General features: G+C 35.3%; 1 protein-coding gene across 1 annotated transcript in view; it reads left to right on the plus strand.

Annotated features, from left to right (window-relative positions):
• Positions 1-26,884, plus strand: part of CNTN5 (contactin 5) — a 221,962-nt gene that overhangs the window by 88,225 nt on the left and 106,853 nt on the right. The window contains exons 6-9 of the mRNA XM_034072837.1: positions 5,355-5,536; positions 12,189-12,325; positions 15,439-15,568; positions 17,718-17,868. Of these exons, the coding sequence (XP_033928728.1) occupies positions 5,355-5,536; positions 12,189-12,325; positions 15,439-15,568; positions 17,718-17,868 (600 nt within the window). The remainder of the gene's footprint in view (positions 1-5,354; positions 5,537-12,188; positions 12,326-15,438; positions 15,569-17,717; positions 17,869-26,884) is intronic.

The following is a 26,884-nucleotide window of genomic DNA, read 5'->3' on the forward strand; positions in this document are numbered from 1 at the left end:
CCTCCATATTAACACAGCAGATGTCATATCAGATCTTGCTTTTCACATTCCTTCAGATTATCTTAACAGCCTTGATCAAATCACAGGCTGTTATTTGTTATGTCTTTAATACTTTCCAGAAGAATGTCCACTTATTTCAGAGTGACACCGGCCAACAGACTGATGTAGGATGTCATACAGAAACTAGAAAAAAAAGGATCACTGAATGATGGAGTTAAAAACAAAGCTTACTTGTGTCCTTATGTAATAGTTGTAGTATCTCAACATCTCCTCCATCCCACAATATAGCACCTGCTGTAGGATGATGACATAAATGTAATATGGAATTTTGCAATGTGTCCAGCACTGAATCAACAGGAGGAGATGTTCAGGTCTTTTCTACTAAATTTTTCAACTACCTAAGGCATTATGATTTCATTAAGAGTAAATAACCTTTTTGTAACTTTTAAATGGAGAAACCAATGATTGCAGAGTAGGTTTTTCCTTTACTCATGACTTGTGAAGCCAATACCTCACCTATTGTAAATCTCCTGTTCTCTTGGTTGATTACATTCAAATCAGATGACTCTTGTGTTCATTATTAACTTTAATTTAAGAATTTTGAAAAAGCTTGAAGTAATTGCTTTAGGCTTGATCAGTCAGCAGAGGGAAGCTTCTGGCATATAATTTACTTTGAATAATGAATCATTATAGGTAATGAATCATTATCCATAGCACTGTTTTAGATGTTAGAGATGCTCTAATGTGTTAGGACATGAAGTGTGGAGAAAATGACATAGAGTTGGACACTCAGCTAAGCAGGCACACTGTCCTTGCTCTGTGCCATAAAGAGCAAGTCAGCAGAGAAAGCATATCCACATTAGTATGTGACACTGATACATGCATCGGATCTTTTTAGTACAGTAATAGATGTGTTGATGTGACTTGCAGACCTAGACTTGTTCCTGCACACAGGCTTCAAACTCATCATCATTTCCTTCTATTCTATTTCTGTTCTTAAATCACCAGTACTCACTGCTGCTATATTTCATGAGTACTGTCTTTTAATAACGAAATGAAAGGAAAAGTTATTATCTTGTCTCCTAAATCTCTGCAGCTTACCCTAACTGATTTATATGGAACATTCTAAAGTTGTGTAAATAGCTGATGATTGTTTCTGAAAAGTATCTGATGGAGAGAATTTCATGATACTCCTTGACATTGTAATCCTATAAAATTATTCTATAATAATTAGAATATATTTAACTGGGCTGCAAGGCTGGAGGGCATAAGGAGAAAGGATTTTTTTCTAGTGTCAAATACACAGGCATGATTTGGTTTTCAAGATATGTTATGAAGTGAACCTGTGGGTTTGAAGGCACAGCTCAGAACACTGGTGCATGGTGAAGAGAAATAGTGTGGAAAGAAACAGAAATTGCAGTAGAAGGTAAAATATTTCAAAAAAGCACATCCATTTTTAGCAACCAAATGTAGAAAAAGTAACCTATATATTTGTATTTAAGATACTGCTGAAAAACTAGGAGCTGAGATCCATGAAAAAGTTACTTTCAAATTCAGACTTTACTCATATTTCCACCACATCCCTTTCTAGAAATAAACAAATTCTTTCTAGATCTAACTAAATTATTTTTCAGGTGAAATAAATAAATAAATATTAATTGCTTTCAATAGTTTTTTTCAAAAAAAAAAAGTTTTCCATTGAAACTTGTGAAGAAGTCCCAACAAAGTCAATAGCACTTGTCCAAAATAATATACTCATGAAAATGGGCACTTAGAATATTTGCATTGTAAATGTACATGTAAAACCATAACTCATGTTTTCTTCAAAGTGAATAAACCTACAGTAATGTCTGTCATAGTCACCAGTGACCTCTCAGAAGTTTAAGGATGGTATTTCTGGAATCAAGCAGGGGTTTTTTTCTCAGTGGTGCTAAGATTTGCCAGTATTATTTAACAGATTCTTTCCAAAAGTAAGGAGAAATCTTAAAATCTTATCTTTGAACTCAGTTAACACTGGAAGCAAATTACTCATAGGGTTTGAATGTTAACAGAGTCATAATAAACAAGGAAACTCTATTTCCATAGATGCCTGCTGAGACCAAAATAAAATGGATTATAATGATTATAAGTTAACAATTATGCATATTGCATTAAACTCGTATTAATGTTAGAGATACTTTTGCTGTTACTCTATTTTTTAAAAAGCTGTGGATCATTTGGAAAGTATGAAAAAAATATATGCATACATTAGTTAGCTTTTATGGTGTATTTCATGAGTTTTCTGGAACAGCCACACAATTTTATTCTTCCACATCCTCAATCAGATATATTTCATTACATTCTCACACACAGAGGAGAAATAGGTATAGATACATTTTTATTTCAGATGTAAAATTCACGTCTTAGTAGTAACTTATGCAGGGAAAATAAGCTTCATTAAACAGAACTACAAGTTGTCAGTGGATAGTGATTTGCAGTTTGGGAATACTTTCCTTTAATAACATTAAGTTTACATGGCTGAAATAACTTTATCTCTGATATCTTCTGATGAAGAAAAAGGTGACTTTTTAAAAACAAAAAGTTTCTTAATGACTCAGAGAACAAGTTTCCATTGTATTTGCCATGTTATATTATGCACATTTACTTCCTGAGGCAGACACAAAAGCAGATTAAAAAAATAGTTAAATGCAATTTAAAAGAAATTTTCTAAATACTTGGTTTTCAGAATAATTGCATAGCAGCTAAATGAGACAATTTTCACAGTTTATAATATCTTCATTATTTCTCAGAAATACAGGCTATGAAAAAATTCCACTTACCAGTTCTATTCAGCAGAACCACTTTTCTTCCATGACAATGCAGCAAAAGAATTTTTGTCACTAACCTTTCTGGAAGTAGGGCTGAAGGGCAAGTAAACAACAATGGGCAACAAGCATGGCACCCTTATGTTGCCAAATAAAGTGTACCTGCACATCTGTCTATCTCATTCATAAAACAGCAGCTGCTGGTTAGCATTGCACCGTACCAGCATAGGGTTCCTGCTGTGGACTTGTGTTGTGATTGATAATGACTAATGAAACACTTGCTTGGCCATGGTTTGTTTTGCAGCCAGCAATCATGACATAGTTGTATTCTGTATAGAAAGAGAACAAGTGTATAAGGAATTTACACTTAAAGCTGAACAAAAAGCAAAAAACAGACCTACTTACAAAATTTCCAGAAAGGGTATACATTTGAATTTATTGAATTGCACATATTAAATGTGCAATTAGAAACAAAATATGAGAACTAATAAATGGGAGAAAAAAACCCAATATTGTTATTTGTACTACTTCTAATATATACTGTCAAAGTGTAGTAACCATGAATGTGTCATGAATATCGTAAGTGATAGGGCTAAAGACACTAAGGTTTTTTAGTAGATCAGAGACAGAAATATCCTGTTTATACCTCATATTTAGAATTGAACAGGTTGAAGTACTAGTGTCAAATAAGAATGAGAAGTTCTTTTAATTGTCTAATTGAAAATTAGGTAAAATAATTTCTAATAGGAAGCAAAATTTGTAAATAAGGCTCATACAAACTGCACAGAGGAGTCCTCAAACCAAACCTACAGGACACCAAAATTTTATATCAGTCAGCAAGAAAGTATTAAAATTAAAATTTAATTATAAAATGATTAAAATTAAAACTTAAGTCTAATAGCATGTAAGCTGTCAAGCTTCTCTGTGATACAAAAGGGGAAAAAAAGAGCTTATATGATTCACACCCACCATATGATCCACAACAATTTATAAAAAGAAAACTATATACATGTTTGGAGTTTAGAAGAAAAAGAGATCAATCTGGTTTATTTACTAAGGAAAAGAAAGAAGTGATTTGATTTCTGTACATATACTTCTTCCATGGTGAGCAGTGATAAAAGACCATTTTGCAAAAACAGAAAGATATTGTAGGGACTATACCTCGGCAATTAATACGCACACGCTAAAAATAAAGTATCATTTGTCAGGTGAAGTAATCAGTAAAGCAAACTGATATATTCAAATAAGTAGTGTATACCATTCTATATGGGACTATAAATTGACTTTGTGAAGGTAATTATGTTAATAGGCTCAATGAAATTCAGTGATTTGTGATACTTGGGAAACAAGAGAAACATTCTGACCTCCAACTACAAGTCTGGGAATTTTCTGAATCTCTAAAAAGTACAGGAATTTGGAGCATACTGTCTGGAATGGTGAGGACAACTGCAGTCTCGCAGCCTGATTTTAACTGTCTGAAGAATAGCTAGAGCTTTTCCCATGGTTGGTTGCCATGTCTGTATTTGTGTGTCTCAGACCCTGAAATTCTTAGGGAAAGGTAATTCTTTAATACAACTTCGTATAGTTACAGTAAGGGGAAGTTAGCAAATTATGGCAGATATTAATAGAACCTTGAATTTGTGCTATTTCCACGCCTAAACTGCCTCAAGATTCAACTGTGTTTAAATGTAAGCTCAAACTGTAAAGCAATAAACACTTTTTTTTTTAAAGTGTCAGTTACATTTTCTCTTTTTTTTTTCCTTCCCACTTAAGTGCCTGCCATATTTAGACAAATTTATATCTATATCTATAAGCCCAGTAGATGCACAGTGAATGATGAGTCCTTGGGCTGGAAAAGAAAATTCAATGAGCGAAAACAACATTTAATCCATTTCTTCCCTCAGTTAAGAAAGACACAGAATCTACACAGACCTCTGTGGAATAGCAAACCACAATGAAAAGCCCTTACACCACCACAAGCAGGCATATAATGCTGTGAGTCAAAAGCAGTAGTGCATACATACTTCATACACAACCAGTTTTGTAACTTAAATAATATTGCAGAAAAGGATTGCAAACTTTTGGTCACCTTCATTTACCCAAGATAGAGTGGTACTGAAATCCCCCACCTACACAGACGTTATCACTTACTGATCTCCTGAACTGCAATTTCATTGCAGGAAAATCGGGATGTGTTGGAATTTGCTAAATTCGTCCAGATTTTGAAGTTGTTATTTTTCCTATTGAGTGTAAGTGTTCGGGAGTAAAACACAGAGTTCTAAAGGAGCTCTAGAGAGAGTATTTCAAGTGATTTACTTGATCTCAATAAAAATCTGGCCTCCCTTGTGGATGAAAGAGACACATTCCATGTAACAAACCATTTAGTAAGGACTCCCTACAGAAAGCGAGGTATATCAAGCATTATATGAACCTTAATTGTGGTTATATTTTATTGCTACTTAGATTATTAAGTGTTTAAACTACCAGATAGCAGAATCTATATTCTCCATAGTGGAAGTGTTCTAACAGTAATTTTACTAAATATTTCAGCCCTGTTCCAACAATCTCTTGGAAGAAAGTTAATGGTCATAATCCAAGTAAAGCCCGCCTGAGAAAATCCCAAGCTGTGCTTGAAATACCTAATGTGCAGCTAGAGGATGCGGGAATGTATGAATGTAAGGCTGAAAACTCTCGTGGAAGAAATGTCTTCAGAGGACAGCTACAAGTGTACAGTAAGTGTAACTGCACACAGTACTATGCAGCAATGCTTTGTCCACATTTAAGGCTTTAACTACATCCAATAGATGGTTGGTCCAACAGAAACAAAATATCGTTCTTCTAAAATAAAATTATTATTGAATTAAGATATATATATTTATTTCTCTGTAATGCATTAAAGTGAGATTCAAAGTTGATTCAAAGAACTGTCTTAAATACAATATCATATTTGATGTTTATGGGGTTTTATAGGATTTTTTTAAAGAGTATCACTGTAATTTTAAAAGTCCATTTTTTTCTTTCTGATATGATATATAACAACACAGAACTTGAACATGATTTATCTGTCAGAAAAGAATATTAGTAATATCTTGGGATTTTTATCACAGTTTTATTAATGTTTTGTGCTTACCATGCCTGAGTGCTGAGTTTTGTCAAATTCCTTGTACAAGAATCAGAAATTGAAGCTTGGAAAAGTGCTTCTGATTTTGTAGAAAATTCTCAATTTAGGCATGCATAGTATCTGAAGGTTCCGATTTTCACAAATTGCTGAACATTTTCTCTCTAAGATTGGTCTTTCTAAAAGTTTTTTGAGTAGGCATAAAAAAGTCCATCAGGTTGAATACTTACAACCTAGTTTCCTTCATTGAATGTGTGGTTGAGACCCACACACTTCTTATCAATTAAAGCTACTCCAGTTGCTATCATTCTGTGAATCCTACTAGCTTAAATACCTAAGAAGAAAGGTCTACTACAGAAGATCATGCAGTGAATCTTTCAGACTGAATTGTTTTCTGTCTTCAGATATCACAGTTAGTGGAATTCCAACTGCTGCAGTTCAGACATGACCTCAGGCTAATAGATACCTTTAAGAAGGAGTCTCTCCTGTTAATCAATTTTATTTTTCTTTTCTTGATCCTAGTCCAATGCTCCTAGTGCTTTCTCCCCATTACTAACTATACACAGTTCTCTTTGTTACACTTTTTCATCAAATAACCGTAGGCTGGCATCATATATTTGGTTTATTTTCCACATACGTCAATATTTTGCAGGTCCATAATCAATTTTCCTGTCTCCTCCAGCTTTCCAGTGTCTTTATCTTAGTCCCTTGGTTTTAGTGAGTATCAGCATATCTCTGGATAGTGATTCTCTCCTTGCTTTTGGTTCTCATCCATCTAGAGCCAAAGGCAGGTTTTTTTGTCTTCAATTTTTTTTGCATATGCTGGGAAAAATAAGTGATGACAAAGATAGTAGTTTGCAGCTTTCATTTTGGACATGCCATCTATACTGCACTGGCAGCAAAGTTTTTATAAGGCTTTTGCTGAAAACAGCAGTCAAAGTCCAAGAACTATTTGATGCCTTCTCCTATGCCAATATCCCAGTGATATTTATCTGCTATTACAAATTCTTAATGTCAATTACTTCCAAGGAAGTACAGTAGGACCTGCTAGGGACCTGGGGCTGGGGAATTTAGCTGCATACATGGTCTTTTTCAGCATTTCTTAAAATGTCTAAATTAAAAAATAATAATGATTTATTAGGTGTATCCCAGCTCACACACTTACTGGCTGTTTTCTAATGTTACCTTTGCCTCCCTCTTTCAGAGTTAAAGGAATATAAAAGGTGCTGTTCAAGAGAGAAGATAAGATGCTAAAAAATGAATTTATTTTCTCAAGATCACCATGCAGACCTGTGGCATAAAAGCACAGCAACATTATGTAGTGTTCTAAACAGCTCTGCCTCCCTCATTAGCCTGGACACATTTTTGTCTGAGCAGAAATAAAGATGATACACAAATCTAGGAATCCATAGAAAACATTTTCAACATAAAAACCCATTTTGTTCTACTCTGCCCAAGTGGAAATACATATTTTTAGTTCTCCACCATTGTCAAAATTATAGTTTTTACTGTCTCTGCCTTTATGAATAGTGTGAAATTTGTGCTAGTTGGAATTTTCTGCAAAAATATTAGAACTCCTTTAAAAATATAGCAAGGGGGTCCACTTCAGATTGTCTCATTCCTCTGATTAACAGATATGTGAGTTAATATGTTATTAAGTTTCTCTTACGTCTATTATTATCCTTTAAACTGTCTTAGAGATAAGTCAAAACAAATCTGAGTCAGAGTTTCACCTATATGCATTAGCAGGGAGTAAGGTCAGAGCAGGTATCAGAGGGCTTTCAGATGGAAGAGACCAGCAGTGACCTCCAGTACAGCAGAAACCCAAATTGTCACTAACCCCTTAAGAGTGCCTTTTCTTGGCCTTGATATTAAATACTCCACAGTGAGCCTCTTGCAGCCTCATAGCATTAGTATCTCACTGGCCTACATATCTCAGCAACCCTTTCCAGGGATGTAAGAGAGTTTAGGTAGGAAGGTTTTTAGCAGCACAAAGTTTAGCCATATGTTACTTTAAGATTCTCATTTTCCTTTGCTGACAGCTGATATGGCAAGATTCAGGGGCATTACTTGAAACAGCATTTCCTGACATACCTCTTGTTCATAACAACAGTCAACATGAATTATTTACCTTTAAACTCATTTTCTTTCCACTGACATCCTGTTCCTCCAGGACACAACGATTATTTTGGCTCAGAAATTCGGATGTAGGCCATCATTCCTTTCCAGGGGATTCTTGTAAAATTTCAGAGCAGGCTGGAGGACCAGCTGTGTCATCCTGCAGTCTCACTGTCTGCATGTCTGTAGGAACTCACTCACTGTCTGTTTGAATCTTCTTCATTTCAACCACTGCATCTGATCTGAGTCACCACAGAGTATTTTGGAGACAGCCCAGGACACCCAGTCTGCTGTCTGATCACATTTAATAACAAACCAGTGGGTTTTTTTCATTTCTTACCTGCAGCTGCAATACAGATATACCATGGATGCCTGATGCAGCTGACACTATGGATGTTCAGAAAATTGTATGTTGACAGTTTTGGATAGTTGTAGTCTTGGCATTTTATGGAAATTCAACTGTAGAAATGGCAGTCATTAAAAACATAATATTGACAATGCAAGACATCCTCATATGCATTGCAACCTATTTTGTGAGGTGTGATTTTTCCCCAGGTGAAGTGTTCATCTTGTAAGTTTTGATTAAATTTTCTTCAGGCTCAAATTGACTAACAAAAGAGAGCACAACAATTAAAATTTGGGTGGAGAAATTGGCCATTAACATTTTGTAATTATAGTTGTACCGCAAATCCTGGCTAGTAGCCTTTTCCCAATGGTAAGAGCTGTTCTGTGCAATTCCTTCCCCTCTCTCACTCTGAACCTTTTGGGTTTTTTTCTGTGCTACCTATTCACTAGTACCAGTTGAGCAGATAGTGGTGATATGAAGCAGACCACAAAAACACTTTTATGGCCTTTTTTTTTTTTTGGCTGTATCAGTTCCCTGATCCTGCTCACAGCAGTGCCCTATAAGCAGAAGTGATGCTACAGCAGGAGGGAAGGTTTGCCATAACAGAGGAGTGGAACAAGCTGATGACAGGAGCATTCTGTAATGCAGTGTAATGGAATATCCTGATTAAAAAAAAAAAATAAAATTAATCACTTCCTTATGAAATCCATATGGAATAAAATACACTGGTGCCACTACAGGTTACACCTTGGCTTGAGAGGAGGAGATTTCTATAGTCAGAATTGCACCTTTAGGTGAAATTTGCTATCTTATCTTTCTCACTGTAATAATTTCATATTCTTCACCTCCTGTATAGTTCCCAATTAGCCTTGTGTCCAGAAAACTTTTTTTTTTAACCCCAAACTCTGCACTCACATTTTCAGACACTGTCTGAATTAATTTCTCTTTGAAAATTTTGTTCTCAATTTTCTCTCAGTTAAAATAATGAATAATTTGAGAAAGGAGGCTGAGTTTTCTTCATCTGAATTTCATTTTGCACAGGGGGTGTAAAAAACATCCTGTAATCTTGCAGATTTATTGCCAATTTGTGTTTGTAAAACATTTTGACATTCTTGAATAAACAGGCGCAGAAATGCAGCATAAAATAAATCAAGGATTGGACAGTGATTTTAAAATCTCAGGAGTTCTGTGTAATGCTGTGGCATGATATCCAGAAAGACTACTGAATAAAGAAACACATACTTCTATTCTTACATTCACCCCAAAATTCTTCACTGGACAGATAAAACCCAGGCAAACGTGCATTTTTTTCCCCCAAGATAAATGTTGAATTTATAAAAAGGAAAAAAGAAACATGATACTTTTGAAATATGTTTAAATGCTTCTTAGAATTTATATGTTCTAATTAAAATTAAGTGCAGTCATGGAATGAAGTTTTCTTTGCCCATATGCATATCAGTCAGAATTTTTGCACCAAGTTTCACTTTTTTACGTGTTATGATATTATGGAGAATGACCATATGAGCAGAGAGGGAGCTCTTTGTGGCAAAAGAGCACATAGAAGGAGAAAAGGAAACCCAATAGCTATGAAAATATTTATCTCAGTCATGTGTTTTAACTCTATTTCTGCTACATCTACCTATTGCTTTGCTACCTTGTTCTCAAAGGTGTGGGAATCTGTGAATCCAAAGGCCATTTAGGTTGTAAAGAGAAAATACAGGGTAGAAATACACCAACTAATAAAAAAGGTTGCTAATACCAATCAGTCATAGCACTGTGATTTGCAAGTATGTGGTTACAGAGGAAAATCTGTGCTATGACTATGCTATCAAGACAGAGGATAGGGAATGACAGTTGTGTACTGAGGAGAACAATTCTGCAGCCAGGCTGGGAAAAACAGTATTTTAAATTTAAGAGAAAACAGTTTCACACTAGTTCTGAATGCTCTGGTTCATGATGAGATAAAATTCAACATGTAAAATGAAATTATATATGCTTTGGGTCATATAGTAGAATTATCAGAAAATCAAAATAATAAAAAGAATGAAATATACATAGGAACAATTTAGCACCTCTTTGAAACTTCATGATTTTATGGCACCACTGGATAACTTCTGTGTTTTTTTAGTTGCACATTGAACAGTCACATCTTCCAGAATCGTATTAGTGTATTCGTTTTCAAAGGAAACAATTACTTCTCAGCATGCTCCTTTTGTGCATACCAAAACCATCAAAAATAAAACAATAGCATCAAGTATGTAATGCAATTGGATTATATTTTTAGGACAATTAGTAGACAACAAGTGAGCAGGGACTGCTGCAAGCTGCTTCTGAGGATTTCATAGGACCCTTTGATATAATTTAAGAATCAAGTAATTCAGTGCAGCAGAGCACATATGGAGCATGTCATGCATTGCCTTGACTGTAATAATAAGGGAGCAGATGTTTCTGGTCTTGGGTTTTCAAGTGACATCCAGCCATTCTTATCTCTGTTTTCCTTTTCTAAAAGGGATATGAATGATTCTTCTACTGTTTCCAGCTTCTGACAATTGTCTGGTCAGGGACTCTGAAGCAGACAATTCTCTGCTTAGGAATGATAGACACCTCCTTTGCTTTCTTTATCATGCATGCACGTGATGTAAGCTAGAAGCAGTTTGTCACCTGTCATGCCTTTTCATATCTTCTCACATGTTTGATTGGTGACCTGTCAAAAGCCAGCTAGATTCAAAGATTTATTTTTACACTCAGTTCTCCATGTTTAAGTACATCATCAATTATCTGATGTTTGAAGCAGAGACTTCATTGTGACAGATCTGGACTTCTATTCATACCAAGCAGAATTTTACATTCTTTTAGCAATGAAGGCCTTTTAGCTATTCATTCTTTACTAACTAAAGAACCCACAACTCAACACTTAATATCATTAATCAATTTCATTTATCATCGTCTTTGCTATAAAAATCGATATGGCTACAGTGTGAAAAAACAAAAGATGGCTTTTAAACATACATTTTTGTTCCTGCATATGAATGCTCAGCTCCTCACTGAGTCATACAAAGTGTTCCAAAATTATAAGATTCTACATAGAGCTGTCTGATCAGCTGCTGCATTAAAGGTCTGCTTTTTAATTGATTATTACATGAAATTTAAATACTAATGATCACATACATACCTGCCAACTGCCTTTAAGAAAGGTTTAAAAAAGTTTTATTGTGTAATATATGTTTCTGATGAATGCTAAAAATCTCATGGGTTCTGTGCTTTAAAACATTGCAAGCATTTTCAGATGGATTTCAACTCAAGACACCCTAACAAAAATATGTGCAAATACCTTACCACATGCCCAGTCATTCCTAGCTGAATAAATCGTGATTTTCTAGTAAACTGAGAAAACTGCATGAAACAAAGTCTGTGATGACTGACCTGCTTTCCAAAATTTAAATAGCTTAGGTCTTGAAAAGTTACTAAATACACTATTGGGACTACCAAGGAAATAATTAATGCATGTATAGATAGTACTGTAATTTAATACACTGGACTTTATTAAATCAGGAATATTTCTATTCCTCATGATATTGCTCACTTCCTTGTGCCATTACAGCATTTCCTTTAAAGTTATGGAATTGTGTTAATTTCATAACTTTTGGTTTTGGCTGTTTATTTAAATGTGCTTCATTCTCAGAGTAAACTGAACTTTATAAAGGCCATAATTTAAGCTTTTTAGTTGATTAGGTTTTTGCACATTAGCAAGAGACTTACAGTTTATACCCTTTTTATACAGTATGGTATTTTTTTCTTGCAGCATACCCACATTGGGTGGAGAAACTTAATGACACTCAATTAGACAGTGGAGATCAGCTCCGATGGGAATGTAAAGCCACTGGAAAGCCAAGGCCCACATATCATTGGCTGAAAAATGGAGTTCCTCTCTGGCCACAGGTACATTAGATGAGGAGTCACCCGTATGTTGCATGTTTCTCCTTTTATTCAGATAAAGCCTGTTAAAGAAAGTAAAGAAAAGCACTTTACAAATTACTGTTTTCTGTGTTTATTAGTTTCTTAAGTATTTGTATGGAGACAACGTTTCTATGCATGTCCCCACTGAATCATTTCAAGTGATGTAAAATTGCGTTCAGCAGTAATTCTCTGTAGTTCAGAAATCTTTGGGAGGTGGAACCTTCTGAGTTGTGTCTGAAGCAGAATCTGCCATTGTACTGTAATGCACATCTAAGCAATCTGCAGTTTGTGTGTTTGTTTCTTCCCTTCTTTCCTTTAGGTAATGGTATTATACTATTTTCGTTTTTAGAAAATGGTAATATGCCTTTTTTTAATAAAAAGATAGTAACAACTAAAAAAAGTGCTTTATTTGCTGAATCACATTCCTTCATATTTCCCCTAATGTAGGTTATGTTATGATATATGTTATGTTTTATGCTATTTCATGTCATGTCATTATGAGATTTACCACATTTTGCTTGTGCATAATCCTACTTCTCAAAACACTATCAAACTAATATAAAAGGTACAATGACTTTTTTATTTTTCATCTGTTTCCAACTCCATTAATTCCCTGTAAGTAACAGGACTCCTCATCAAGACCATTCAAATGCTCCATATAAAACTCCTAGAATGTGATATCTTTAACTACAGTCAACTACTGATGTATTTTAGAATTAGGCTAAGGAAGTGTGGGCTTGATGATCAGGTAGTGAGGTGGATCAAGAACTGGTTGATAGGAAGAAGGCAGAGAGTTGTGGTCAATGGCACAGAATCTAGCTGGAGGGCTGTGACTAGTGGAGTCCCTCAGGGGTCAGTGCTGGGACCAGTGCTGTTTGATATTTTCATCAACAACCTGGATGAGGGAACTGAGTGTACCCTCAGCAAGTTCGTTGATGACACTAAACTGGGAGGAGTGGCTGACACACCAGAAGGCTGTGTTGCCATTCAGCGAGACCTGGACAGGCTGGAGAGTTGGGCAGGGAGAAACTTGATGAAATTCAACAAGGGCAAGTGTAGAGTCTTGCATCTGGGGAAGAACAACCCCATGTACCAGTACAGGTTGGGGGTTGACCTGCTGGAAAGGAGTGAAGGGGAAAGGGACCTGGGATCCTGGTGGATAGGAGGATGACCATGAGCCAGCAATGTGCCCTTGTGGCCAAGAAGGCAAATGGCATCCTAGGGTGCATTAGAAAGGCTGTGGTTAGCAGGGCAAGAGAGGTTCTCCTCCCCCTCTACTCTGCCTTGGTGAGGCCGCATCTGGAATATTGCATCCAGTTCTGGGCCCCTCAGTTCAAGAAGGACAGGGAATTGCTTGAAAGAGTCCAGTGCAGAGGCACAAAGATGATGAAGGGAGTGGAACACCTCCCTTATGAGGAGAGGCTGAGGGAGCTGGGTCTCTTTAGCTTGGAGGAGACCGAGGGGTGACCTTATCAGTGTTTACAAATATGTAAAGGGTGGGTGTCAGGATGATGGAACTAGGTTTTTTTCAGTGATATCCAGTGACAGGACAAGGGGCAAAGTGTGTAAACTGGAGCATAGGAGGTTTCACGTTAACATCAGGAAGAATTCTTTACTGTAAGAATGACAGAGCACTGGAACAGGTTGCCCAGAGGGGTTGTGGAGTCTCCTATGTTGGAGATATTCAAGGCCTGCCTGGACAAGTTCCTGTGTGATGTACTCTAGGTTACCCTGCTCTTGCAGGGGGGTTGGACTAGATGATCTTTCGAGGTCCTTCCAACCCTTGGGAATCTGTGATTCTGTGATTCTGTAAATAAAATTCTCATTCCTTTTAAAAGAGCATGCATGGCATGGCCTGTCTTTTATTTCATTTTGTTCATTTTTCTCTCACTGAATTGTCAACAGGTCAGCCACATCATCTGGGTTGTTGCCTAACACCTTTACATTCTTATAGTGTCAAATTAGTTAGAGTAGATTAAAGTTTTGCAGATTTATTTATTTTTCCAGATTAAAATAAAGCTGTTCAATTCTGGGAGACAAAGTCTTCATTTGGAAATGAATTCACAGAAAGGATTTATGAATATAAAAGATGGAATGATTTCCTTTTCAGTGAATGCCACTTCTGTCTGTGAACACTGACCGATTATGCAGACAATAAGAAAGGAAAAATAAACACAGCTTACTTTTCAAGTTGTGAGGCATTCAAAATAAGGTTATATGCCTTTATCCATTTCTGCCTCCTTAGATGGAGTTATTAGTCCTGAAATTGAAGCAATTTAAATATCTGTTCTTTTTTGTTTTCTGATTTTTCAAACTGTTAGGTGCACCAGGCTCTGAAATATCAAATTAAATTTCAGTTTAAACTGGGGGCTTACAGCAGAGAGAATTTGTTTTCACAGTTTCCTCTGCATTCCCATACACTTTGTTCTTTATCTATTTTTAATTAAACCTCCAACAATTGCAATAATGAAATCTAGAGATATTTTATAACAGTTCAAATTATACAGCTCATGAAGTATACATTTCCTTAAACAGCTTTCAATGCCCTTCTCTTCCAGCTGTGTTAATTGTTTTCTACTAGTGGAACTTTCAAATAATGAATTTGCACAAATGATGAAGACAATTAGGCGCTTTCACTCTTATTCATGCCAACAATCTTACACATATACATATATGAACATAATACAGTGACTGAAATCAAACATTTGCTAGAGATGTGAAGATATGTTACATCTACAATTGACTTCTTGCCTCATTAAAGTTCCCAGGATGAACTGCTTTTAAAAATCATGTAAGGTTAATAGCAGACTAACAAGCAAACAGACAGAAATGCGCCATGGAGACAGTGAATTTGCACTGAAAAATGTTTATCTTTAAATATTTTATTTTTGGAATTTTTTTTCTGCCTTCCCCCATCTGCTTTTTCCTTGTCATTCCTTATATAACAAAAAAAAAAAAGGAATCCCAAGGAAATTCGTTGCTCAGTTTTATTTTAGCATAATAATGTCTTTTGTCCTCTTGCCTGAAGCTAATAGCACAGCAAATTTCCAGTGCTTGTTTGCTTTTATAGAGTTTTTATTATTATTCCATTACAGAACAGGATTGAGATGGTTAATGGTGTTCTGGTGATCCACAGTGTGAATGTCTCAGATGCTGGAATGTATCAATGCTTAGCAGAAAATAAGTATGGTACCATTTATGCCAGTGCCGAGCTGAAGATTTTAGGTGAGTATTACTGAAATAGAACAGACCATTACTTCTTTTCCCTTTCATAATTACACTAGTTCTTGGTCTGTTTTTATAAGGAACAGCTTCTGCCAGTCCAAATGGAGGAGAGCAATGAAAGTGGGCTCCTTTTCACTCTTATTAATATATCAGTGGGTCCTTTGTTGCCTGAGGGCACACAGATCCTTCTATTAACTGATTATTTTTTTCATAAATAATTGACTTGGTTGCATTTTGTGAAAAATCCTCATATAAGGCATTGCAGTTCAAATAAATGAAAAGGTAGTTTTTAGCCCCTCAAAAATAAGTGAAGAGAGGAAACTTAGAGAAGTAAATATATTTTAGTATCTGTTAAATTAAATTCTTATTTCTACCAAGGCTGTTATTCAAAGGTAATTAAGTATGATCTCAATTTTAAAGGTTTAAAAATTTCATATGAAGTCATCAGAACTGATTGAATAGTGGAAATTACATACTTTAGCTAACATCATCCATAGTAAAGCAACTACACTGCATAGTGTTACCTGAAAATATAGTAAAAATCTTGTTATTAAAAAATTGAAGCGGGGGGTTAATGAAGAACACTTGAAGCACGTCTTTTGAACACTAGTTTTTCTTAAATCAAACTATGGTAACACACAATTAGACAACAGTGATAAGAGGACTTCACCAGGGTTAAGTGAGGCAAACTCGTACGAGTCTCATGATCTTTGTTAAAGTGCTGTGTAACTGGAAGACACGTATCTGTCAGGGTAATTCAGTGGCCAAATCAGATATTAGAGATCTCTGCACTGTTCAAACCTTGCAGATTTCGAAACCTGCATCTAGAATCATTCATGTAAACTCCCAAATGAATAAGAAATCTGAAGTTACTGAAATAATAATACTACATTTGAGCAAAGATTTGGTTCTTCTGAAGAATAACAGGTCTAGAAGATTTCCATTATTTGCTAGCTGGCCAACTTTAGAATTTCACTGATAGCTCTTCAAAATATTTCTATCTAGCCATAAATTAAAACCCAGAGAGTGGTTGCTCGCTTTCCATCACTTTCCTTTGTCATTTGTGATTTAGTCAGCAAATAGGTCCTCGTTGGTTGCAAGATTTTCTAGTTTTTTTTTATATCTATTATATATATCTATTATAAAACAGGTAGTTGTGCACTTTCTCGTTATTGAAAATGGACACTGAATGGTGCTGCAATAAAATCAGCCTTTGGTTTTGTCACTTGTGAAATTGTACTCTTGTTAAATTTTAACCATTCTGTTGTATTAAAGAAGCAGTTCTGTTTGATTTTCTGGATTATTGAAGGGAAAATAACAAAATAAACTGTCCATACAAATAGCTCTGGTATGAAAATTACCCAAAGTAACAGTAGAAAATTTCTACATATTTGAGGCAATGGGGTGTAATATGTTCCTGTATCTGTAGCTGAGGTAGTTACAGAGGGAACTTTGGTTTTGCAAAGCTTGTCTAAGAAAAACACAGACAAATGAAATTACTTGAGAACAACAGTCCTTTCTTCATAGGAAATCACAGTAGTGTCATTTTGGGATGTGTGTGTTACATATTGTAATTTTATAGTACATTTATCATGTATTATTATCACTGGGACTTCTTGAAAAATGAAATGCTAAGAACAAGACATAGTTAAATATCTTCTACTGTGTTCTTACTTTTCAATTGAAAGTATTCAGAAAAATACTTTGCAATAAAAAAAAAACATTTCTCTAAGTAACAGTTTTTGTAAGAATTAACTCTAGAGAGTGCATTTGGTATAGTTGTGGAATTTAAACTTTTCATTTTGAACTAGTTACTTCTAAGAAATCGTCCATGAAATCCAAAGATTTGGAAAAAGATGTAGCTAAATCAGGTATACTATTTAATTTCTAAAGTTGTTGAATTTCATAAGCAAACTTACTTTGGTTCTGATGTATGGGACATCTCACTAATTCATAACTGGTTTAAGTTACAGACCTGCCACCTAGTCTTGGCTCTTGCTCATTTTAAAATATTTTGTAAAATTCCATCAAATCCACAGTGTAATAATTTCCTCCAAATTGGAGTTATTATTCTAATCTTCTATTAAAATTTAATGAAACAGGAAACTGTGATTGTTCTGTGTAGAGTTAACACGCTTCTTTTTAACAGCTTCAGCTCCCACTTTCCCACTAAATCAAATGAAGAAAACAATAATTATTACCAAGGGCCAAGAAGTTCTCATTGAGTGCAAGCCACAAGCCTCTCCAAAGCCAACTATCACTTGGAAGAAAGGAGACAAAGCATTAAGGGAGAGTAAGAGGTCAGATGCCTGTTCAGTAAATACTGTGTTCGCATGTTTGATTCTGTGGTAGGTTACGAAAATGCAAGTGACAAGAACATGCGTATGCTAGCATGGTTATGAAATAATTATTCTGTCAAGCTGATTTGTCTGACAGTAGTGCCTTTATTATTTCCACAATATTGAAATGAAAAAATCTTAAAGATGCAGAGAGACGAAAACTTATTATTTTGGGGTTTTTCTCTATTTTCTGTTACTCATTTCAAAAATGCTTCAGTTACATATACACTGTCAAAAGCATAGAGGCTGAACTAGTCAGGACAGCATAAAATATCAAATGTGCTTATTAATTTGAAATTTTAATAAAGCACATTTGCAGCTTGATCTCAATGGAAGTCTAAGAATAGCTTTAAAATGATTGAGAGAAGAAAATATGATTTCATTATAGGATTTAATTATAAAAGTAATTTCTGTACTCAGCAGCACATCTGTTTAACAGGATATATTTAATTAAATAAGGTCCATCCAGCTCTGTACATTAAACTTACTCTAAGCACTGCAGGTTAAATGCCAGCTGTAATTGGACTTTACACGATTGCGTGTCTGTGCATTAAACTAGTTTTGCCACCCTGCACATGGTCTTCAAGTACACAGAGCAGTCTTCTTTCTGGTAATGTGACTGAATCACTTAAAGTGATCTGTATGGCATTAGTCAAAAAGATAAAAGCAAGTCCTGTTTGTTCGTTTGTGCAATACAGATGCAAGCAGTAGAGTGCATCTATACTTGTTAGCTGCTAAAATTATTTCATTCAGGTGTGTTTTATTTTCATCTCATGACAATTTTTTTTTTTGTTCTGAGAAGGAAAAATGGGTAACATTTCATGCCACATTGGGTTGAGAGGGAGGAGGGCAGAGCAAAATTACATTATATACATTTTACTAACAGGTATGAGCTGTATAGTACACATTTGACAAGATGACAGAATGACATTACAAAGATTCTGATAATATCTAATATTGTAAGACTGATGTCTCTATTTTGTGGCTACACAGTTAACTGTTTTCACTTCATGACATGAAATGTGGAAGATAAAAAGCTGGCTGAACTGTTTCAAATATTTGAAAGGTTTGGGTTTTATTCAACTTAATTTTTAGTCAGTTGTTCAGGGAGTATCTTGTGTCATTCAGAGCAGTTCCTCTGCACCTACTGTTTATAGAGGGGTGGGGAGAGGGGAATATCAGCTTCAGTATAACTCAGTTTTACCTCTACATACAGTGCTCTTTAAACAAATAGCATTCAAAATAGAATTTGTTTGAAGAGGAGATGAGGACTCCTCTTGTGGTTTTGACAAATGAAATGTAAACCAATGGAGGTAATATGTATGTTTCCATGTTTTGGTCACTCTGACAAGTAAACGTGGGAAAGGAACTCTGTAACATATTTTTAAAAAGGAATAATGTGACATGATGAGCACATGTAAATACTTTGCAATGAGGATTCTTCATAGACTGCTGATAAAAATCCCAGCAAAAAGCAATAAGGAACTGTCATGTGATGAGTTTGCATAGAATGCTAAACCATCAGAGATTTAGGGGGAAAAAAAAGGGAAAAAAGGCATTTTGAATAAATAAAAAGGAAGGGCAAGGATAGAACAGCAGAATGTATCTTTTTCTTTTTTCTGCTGCAGCTTATTCCGCTTCTAGAATGCTTGTACCAAGTGCATGTTATGTTTTATTTTTGCTAAGTCTGCCAGCCCAGAAAAGGAATTTGCTTCATTTATCCATATCTTTTAGAAAAGGGTCAACACAGAAGAGATCTTCCCCTATACAGAGAATAAGAAACTCCGTTTGACTAAGTGGGTCTGCTATCATCTATGCCTTTCAAGCTGTTTTGCATCCCTAGGTGTTCTTCCAGCCCAAAGCTCATTGACAGAAGTACCTCAAGTGAATTTCCATTTGTTACTGAGCAGAAGGCTGAGTTCAGTACAGTTTTTACTGCAGTCAGACCTTGATTGTAGCATCTGGAATATGGTGCAGTCTGAAAGCCTCAAAGGTTTCAGATTAATTCAAAAGCCTAAAGGACCTTGGCAACGTGATTGTGGAAGGAGTCTTCATGCACTCCATCTCTTGATCTGCTTTTACCTTTGAACAAATTATCCAGCTCAAGGTCTTCATATTCACAGTGTCTATGCTAGGTTTGCTCTCCTTGGTGGACAGTCATTGTTCTAAGCAGTCAGATCATTTGATTCCACTTGGAATATTATAACAGTATATATCTATAACTTGTATATCATAACAGCTCTTTTGAACTGTATTCTGAATGAGTGGTAGGTCTGTAAAGTAGAGCAAAAAAAGTTGGATATTCACAAATATTAGCTGTCAAAAATTATCATTCTGAGTGTTACAGTCTCATAAATGTTTTAAATTTCATGAATTACTCCTATAGAAACATACTTGTTTAATAAAGATTCCAAGGTATTCACAATTCATTCCAGTAACCAGATGTAAAGATCAAGGCCCACTGCAAAAGCCACATTTTAATTAAATAAAATATATGCTACTGGAGTACTAATACGCAGATGATTAAAACTTCCAAAGAACAAGGCATAGTCTGTGAAGCTTACTGATATAGGACATTTAGTGATCACTATCAGTATTTGAAAGGAACTACATATAAAATTCAAATCTCTTTCATATATTGTTATCTGTGTGTGGTTAATGCATTTAAACAATGTAAGTTCATCAGTATTTTCACCTGGAAGTTAAGAGGAGGAGAAAAATGCTATTGTTATATTCATGTTCCAATTGGAATTAGAACACGCCTGAGCACAACAGCAATGGGAATTGTGTAGTTACAAAACCATATTTAAGCTGCATATTTCATTAGTCATCTCACAATAATTAAAATTAACTATCTTTACTAACCACTTTTCCCTGAACTATAGTATCTCAAAGACTTATAGATGACTGTGAGCCATTTGTGGAAGTCTGCAATAAACTATACTCTAGTTATTGATTAGAACATCAAGATTTTTAGTCCATAAGAATTTTGTAAGTAAATTTTGAATCTTTTAGCTCATAAGTAATATTTATTTTATAGAAAGGTGGATTAGGTTGGAATCCAAGTCTGAAAACCTAAGTCCATGATTTGTAATAAAATGTTTTGATGGAACTTTGATTTAGGTGCTAAAGAGGAAGACTTGGGCCCTTGGGCAAGAGTATGGTGATCAACGAACATTTTTGTGAGATTTCTGAAATATTCCAATCAGATACTTCTTAATTTGTAATCAACCACTCATTTACTACAGTAGCATCTTCTAAACAATACCCAAGCCCAGACAATTCAGAACAAAAAGTGAGTCAGGAGTTTTTGATTAAATATTTCATTAAACTTATATAATATCAAGCTAAAAGAAGTCAACAAAAGTGATAGTTAATATTATTATTATTTTATGTAGACAGTAAACTTTATAATACACAGTAGAATAAACTGGAGTCTGTTGTCGGTTACATCAATATAAATAATGTGCAATGCTAATAAAGTCAATGATTAAATTATGGACATTTTTTATAAATTATTTTAGCCCCTCTTTCCAGGCTTCCACAAATGCAGGTATTTTCTAATAATTTACTAATGCACAATTTTTTTGCAAGGCATTAGTCCATCAGCTGTAATCTCTGTTTTCATTGCTCTTAAAGTTGCCTGCATTTCTTGTATAGATTATCCAATAGTAGTGATTAAAGCTGATGTTTAAACAGATATGCTTGAAGAGTCATAGGTATTAAAAAACATTATACGTCTTTGCTCATCTGTTTTTGTTCTTTCTTCTGCATCTAAAATATTTTCTCATTAAAATTATATTGAATTTTCACTCTAGCTCATTATTTCCATATCCATCAATTATAGTTAAAATAAAATCAATCAAAAGCACTCTAGCAGTGCAAAGAGTTCTATTCAGTCCTTGGTTTTTCTTCTCCATTCAGACCACCAAGAAATAAAAAAAAAAAAACAAAGCACAATTAAACCAACAAATGGGTAACTAAGGACACAGAATTTTCATAGTGCTAATTTTGTGCTGCTTTATTTTACTTTTGTTCCTTTTCCTTTTGAAACTTATCTAATAATAATACCTATTTTATCAACATTTCTTGTATATCTGAATTTGTGTGCAGATTAGTATGTAGTCTAAAAAAAACCCTAAATTCAGTGATGTCTAAACATACATGTATGCATTGGTAATCTAGTTCTGCATTTATTGACTGCTGCATCTCCATATGGCACAGTCTAAGCTTTCTCCTTTACATGCCAGAATAAGCTTTGCAGAATATTAGCAGTTTCTGAAGGTCAGATTCACAATAGATCACCATGAGCAGAACAGCAGTGTCAGTCTCTCTGTGTCCATTGTACAATTGCTTATATTCATCCACCTAGGTCAAAGGTTAACTTTTCCTCACGACCTCAATGTGTTAAACATTTCTGTGAGGAAGATAAATGGTAACAAGACTCCACCTGACACTTCAATTCCGCCACTTTTCCTATAGAGCAGTTAGTTCCCTGAATTCCATTTCTGTTTGAAAGGTTCTGGAGGTAGGATGAAGAAAACCTCACAGAATCATAGGATAGTTTGGGTTGGAAGGGGCTTTAAAGATCAGTCAGTTCCAAACACCCTGACATGGGCAGGGACACCTTCCATTAGATCAGGTTGCTCAAAGCCCTGTCCAACCTGGCCTTGAGCACTGCCAGGGATGGGACAGCCACAACTTCTGTGGGCAACCTGTGCCAGTGTCTCACATTCCTCACAGTAAGTAACTTCTTGCTTGTATCTAATCTAAATCTACCTACTTAATTTTGGGCAGGTTAATCAGCAGTGGGAATTTTAGATAGCTTGAATGCAATAGCCTGGCCTGGATTTGGCCAGGATGCAAACTTTGAAATCCTTATTCCTGCAGTATATGCCACGGTTGCTTTTTTTATTGTTTGCCAGTTGATAAAATATTTTTATTCCATATGATGTCAAGGAGTCATGGAACAGCTGAGGTTGGCATAGACCTCTGGATACCACCTGGTTCAACCTCGCTATTCATATTAGGTCAGCTAGAACAGATTGCTCAAGGTCCTGTCCAGTAAAGTTTTTAGTGTCTCCAAGGATGGAGACACTGCAGCCTACAAAGGAAACCTGTTCATATTCCAGTTAATCACCCTAACAGTAAAAAAGAAAGATATTCTTATGTTTAAATAGAATTGATGTTTAAATAGATAACCTTTATGTCAGTTATACCTATTGCCTCTTCTGTCACTGGGCACCACTGAGAAGAACCTGGCTGTGTCTCTTACTGCTTCCCATCAAAGTGTTTATTAGTTGATCAGTGGGGAGGCTCTTATCTTTAATAAATATGTCCATATAATGAAATAATATCTATATTTCTTCCATGACATGTTGCATTCTCTGTTCAGGTTTGCCACAAACCTTCTTGGACACTAAAATTCATAAAATGGAGCTGTCACTCATACAAAACTTGCCCGCTGTGTAGTGCTGTGTAGCAAAGGTGGTGTCTGCTTGACATGTTCTTCTTTCACACAGTAATGTGTGCCTGTGCAGCCACAGAGAAGCCTGTAGAAGCTACACATCAAGCAATGAACTACTGGATGTTAATAGTGTGATCTCTAACAGTCAGTCTTTAAATATCACGTATCAAAAAACTGGACACTGAAAACAGGAAGACAAATATTTGTGAAGCTATCAGGCATTAAAAACATTAAGAATTTTTAACAAGGAGATTGTGGTTTTGTAGACTTGTGGATATAAGATTTCAAGTCACACGTTGACCTATGAAGAGCAGGAAGACATAAAGAGTACTCATTAAGTGAGAATCATTGTCTGTAGGTACTAAATGAAGGATAAATTCACTGGAGGGGACAAAGTGTTCAAACTGTGTGTAACATAACACATGAGGCAGTGAATTCAGTCTGTGAAGTTTTGCCTTTACCTGTTTGCAACATTTTGTGTTCTTTCCCTTATGTTTCTCTAACATTCAGCAGCTGTGAAACAAGTCAGAGAGAAGAAAGAGGTCTGGTATAGAAACATTGAATTCCAAATACTAATATAGGATTGCTATAGTGTTGCTAGACAGAGACACAGGGAAGCCTGAAACTATTGGCTTTTACCTACCTTCAGGTTAATGCTGAAATCTTTGAGCTAAAGTAGTTTTCCTGTATGCCTACATATTTCATCTGTCACACTTTGCTATGCAATTAGTGGAAACTCACAGAGCACTTAAATCTAAAAATATCATAATTCAAAAACATAGAAATGGACATGTCTTAATATTCTTCTGGTCTCTCAGACTCCTTCATTTTCACTTTTGACAGGTTCTTATTACAGTTTTATTCTTCACTCTACTATATTTAAGGATCTGTCAGTGTTTCCATTGTAAGTTCATATTTTAATGGCATTTCAGCTCAGTTGCTATGAAAAAAAGAAAGTCAAAGGAGAAAAGAAAAAGAAGGGTGTTTCAAAGGAAAAAAAAATAGTTTGGAGGTGAAATTTTTATTCAATTTTATAAAATGCTTTGGTTAGTGCGTGTTGGTTTTAAATGGGAACATGTATTTGCATGTAACAGAAGTATGTCTTATATGTTTTTCCATAATCATGGTGGTAACTTTCCATAAGAATTTCAGTTCCATCTAACTTGTATGTAATGCTTGTTTAAACTGAAACCTGTGCAGTGTAAAGGTTGAGATAAGAACAGTTTAGTAACTAAAATAATGTAAACAATATTGATAATAGAAAGAATACAAATAATAATAAGAATAATAGGAAACAAGAAATGAAAGCTCAAAAACCACAAGTGATACACAGTGCAACTGCTCACCACCTGCCAACCAATACCCAGACCAACCCAAGCAGCAATCGGTCCCTTCTGGGTGACTCCCCCTAGTCCATATACTGGGCATGACATGCCCCTGTGGCTAGTTTGAGTCAGGTGTCCTGTGTCTGCTCCCTCCTGGCTTCTTGTGCCCCTCCTCACTGGCAGACTGAAAAGAGACTGAAAAGTCCTTGATCAGAGTGCTGATCAACAACTAGAACATCGGTGTGTTATCAGTGTTGTTCTCAGACTGAAGCCAAAACACAGCACTGCACCAGCTACTAGGAATTAAAAATAACTGTTACAGCTGAAAGCAGGACAAATGGGCAGTAGATTACTCTGTAACAATTGTGACAATTGTCTGTTGGTCCCTAATTTGCACCAGGCTCAACTTGCATCTGGCACAAGCTTTTCTGCATCTGTGTGATCAGCCACAATAGCTCAGCCCTTCCACTTTTTGGTGAAAACACTATATGTATTTATTTTCCTGGTAATAAAGAAAGACCTTAAGAATTAATCCAACTATAGGAGCAGATTATTAAGCAGTTTGAATATTTTATTTTGTGACCCCAGTTAAATAACCAAAGATAATGGCCACATACCAGTTTAACAAATTAGTTTAACAAATATTATTTTCTATAGTCTACTGAATTAATCCTGTGATTATATTAAAGGAAATTGTTATTTACAGGATCCAAAATGATTTCTCTGAACTGAAATATCTCAGCCTTTCTTCCAAGGAATGGTATTCAGGACAATACTTCCTATTATTTCGCCTTAATATGGTACTTTATGTACTGCTATGCAGGTATTTAGATGCTTGCTGACTGTTTTTAGGAGAATAATGCTAAATACCAATAAAGATGTGTGTGTTTAGGTAACATATCGCTGAACTATACATTATTTTAGAAAGTAATTCTGTTTACTCATTGGGTTGATATTTGAGGAAGTGTTCTGCCATATCTTGCCAATTTTCAGTTCAAAAAGCATTTAATTGTGTAAAAACAGATACAGGGTTCATTACAATAACGTCCCTAGCTGCCAGCTGCTTCATCAGTCTCACATAATTACTCTGTAGTATCCAGCAAGAACATGTGGATGTTTTGGACCACTTTATACTTCAGGAGCCAAGTCCCACCTTATATGACTTAGTGTTTTGGTATCTCTGTACAGCTGTGTTTCTTGCTTGTTTTCTCAGTTACTGAAATGTTAAGTATCCCATATATATATATAGGTATATATATATCCCACAACCCTACTGAAAAGAAAAAGCTGAGGAGCTCAACCTTTTAAAGTTGTTAACAACCACAAGATATTTAATCTTCTAAATATGCCTTGAATATCAGCTTACACAACACAACTAATTATCACTTCATCAAATAGTTAGTGAATTCTGATTCTAACCATGATTTGTTTCTTTGCTGTTATAACTGGCTGCCTGTTTTTGCAGCACACAGGCAGAATATGACAAATCATCAGTCGCCTAAAGGTTTTTCTTTGCTTAAGGCTCTTCAGACTATGACTTTCAGCATAATTTGTCCTTAATAGAAACTTAATCTAAAATTTCAACACTTAACTTCATGCCACCAGCTGATCCCCAAATTCCCAAGTGTCAATTTAATGATCAAAAAAGTAGTGAAGATAGAAACTGCCAAGGACATTAAGAAAGAAAACTTCATGACAGAAACTCTTGTCTTCCTGAGAGAGTTCCACAAATCACTTCTTTTCAATTTTTGCATAAATCATAGTCTAATTTAGCTGTGTCAGGCTCATAATGGGAATTACAGATCTGGTTACAAAGTAGAAAAAGGAAACAATAATAACCTTGACGAAATAGTAAAAACAAATGGCAAGATCATCCCTCCACAAAACAGGTTCTTTGTTCAAAAGCAGCACTGTTTTACTAATTGATCATATTACACAACATGAGTTTTGACAACATAGTGATTTTGGCCATGCTCCCAAACAAGTCTTAGTCTTTATGCATGTCCTCTTGCAGAGAACGTGATTAAAGAAACATTCGTTCCTGCTTTGTGGACCTTAGGCAAGAGATTTGATTTTTCTCTACCTATGAGTTCAGTCAGGTCTGGTTTCAGGGACAGAATTAAATTGCTGAAACTTCCTTCCCTTATCTCAGACCTCTTTCTCTACAAAGAAAAGGTTTAGGGGT

This window comes from Melopsittacus undulatus, chromosome 2 (assembly GCF_012275295.1).
Source record: "Melopsittacus undulatus isolate bMelUnd1 chromosome 2, bMelUnd1.mat.Z, whole genome shotgun sequence".
Classification (NCBI taxonomy): Eukaryota; Metazoa; Chordata; class Aves; order Psittaciformes; family Psittaculidae; genus Melopsittacus; species Melopsittacus undulatus.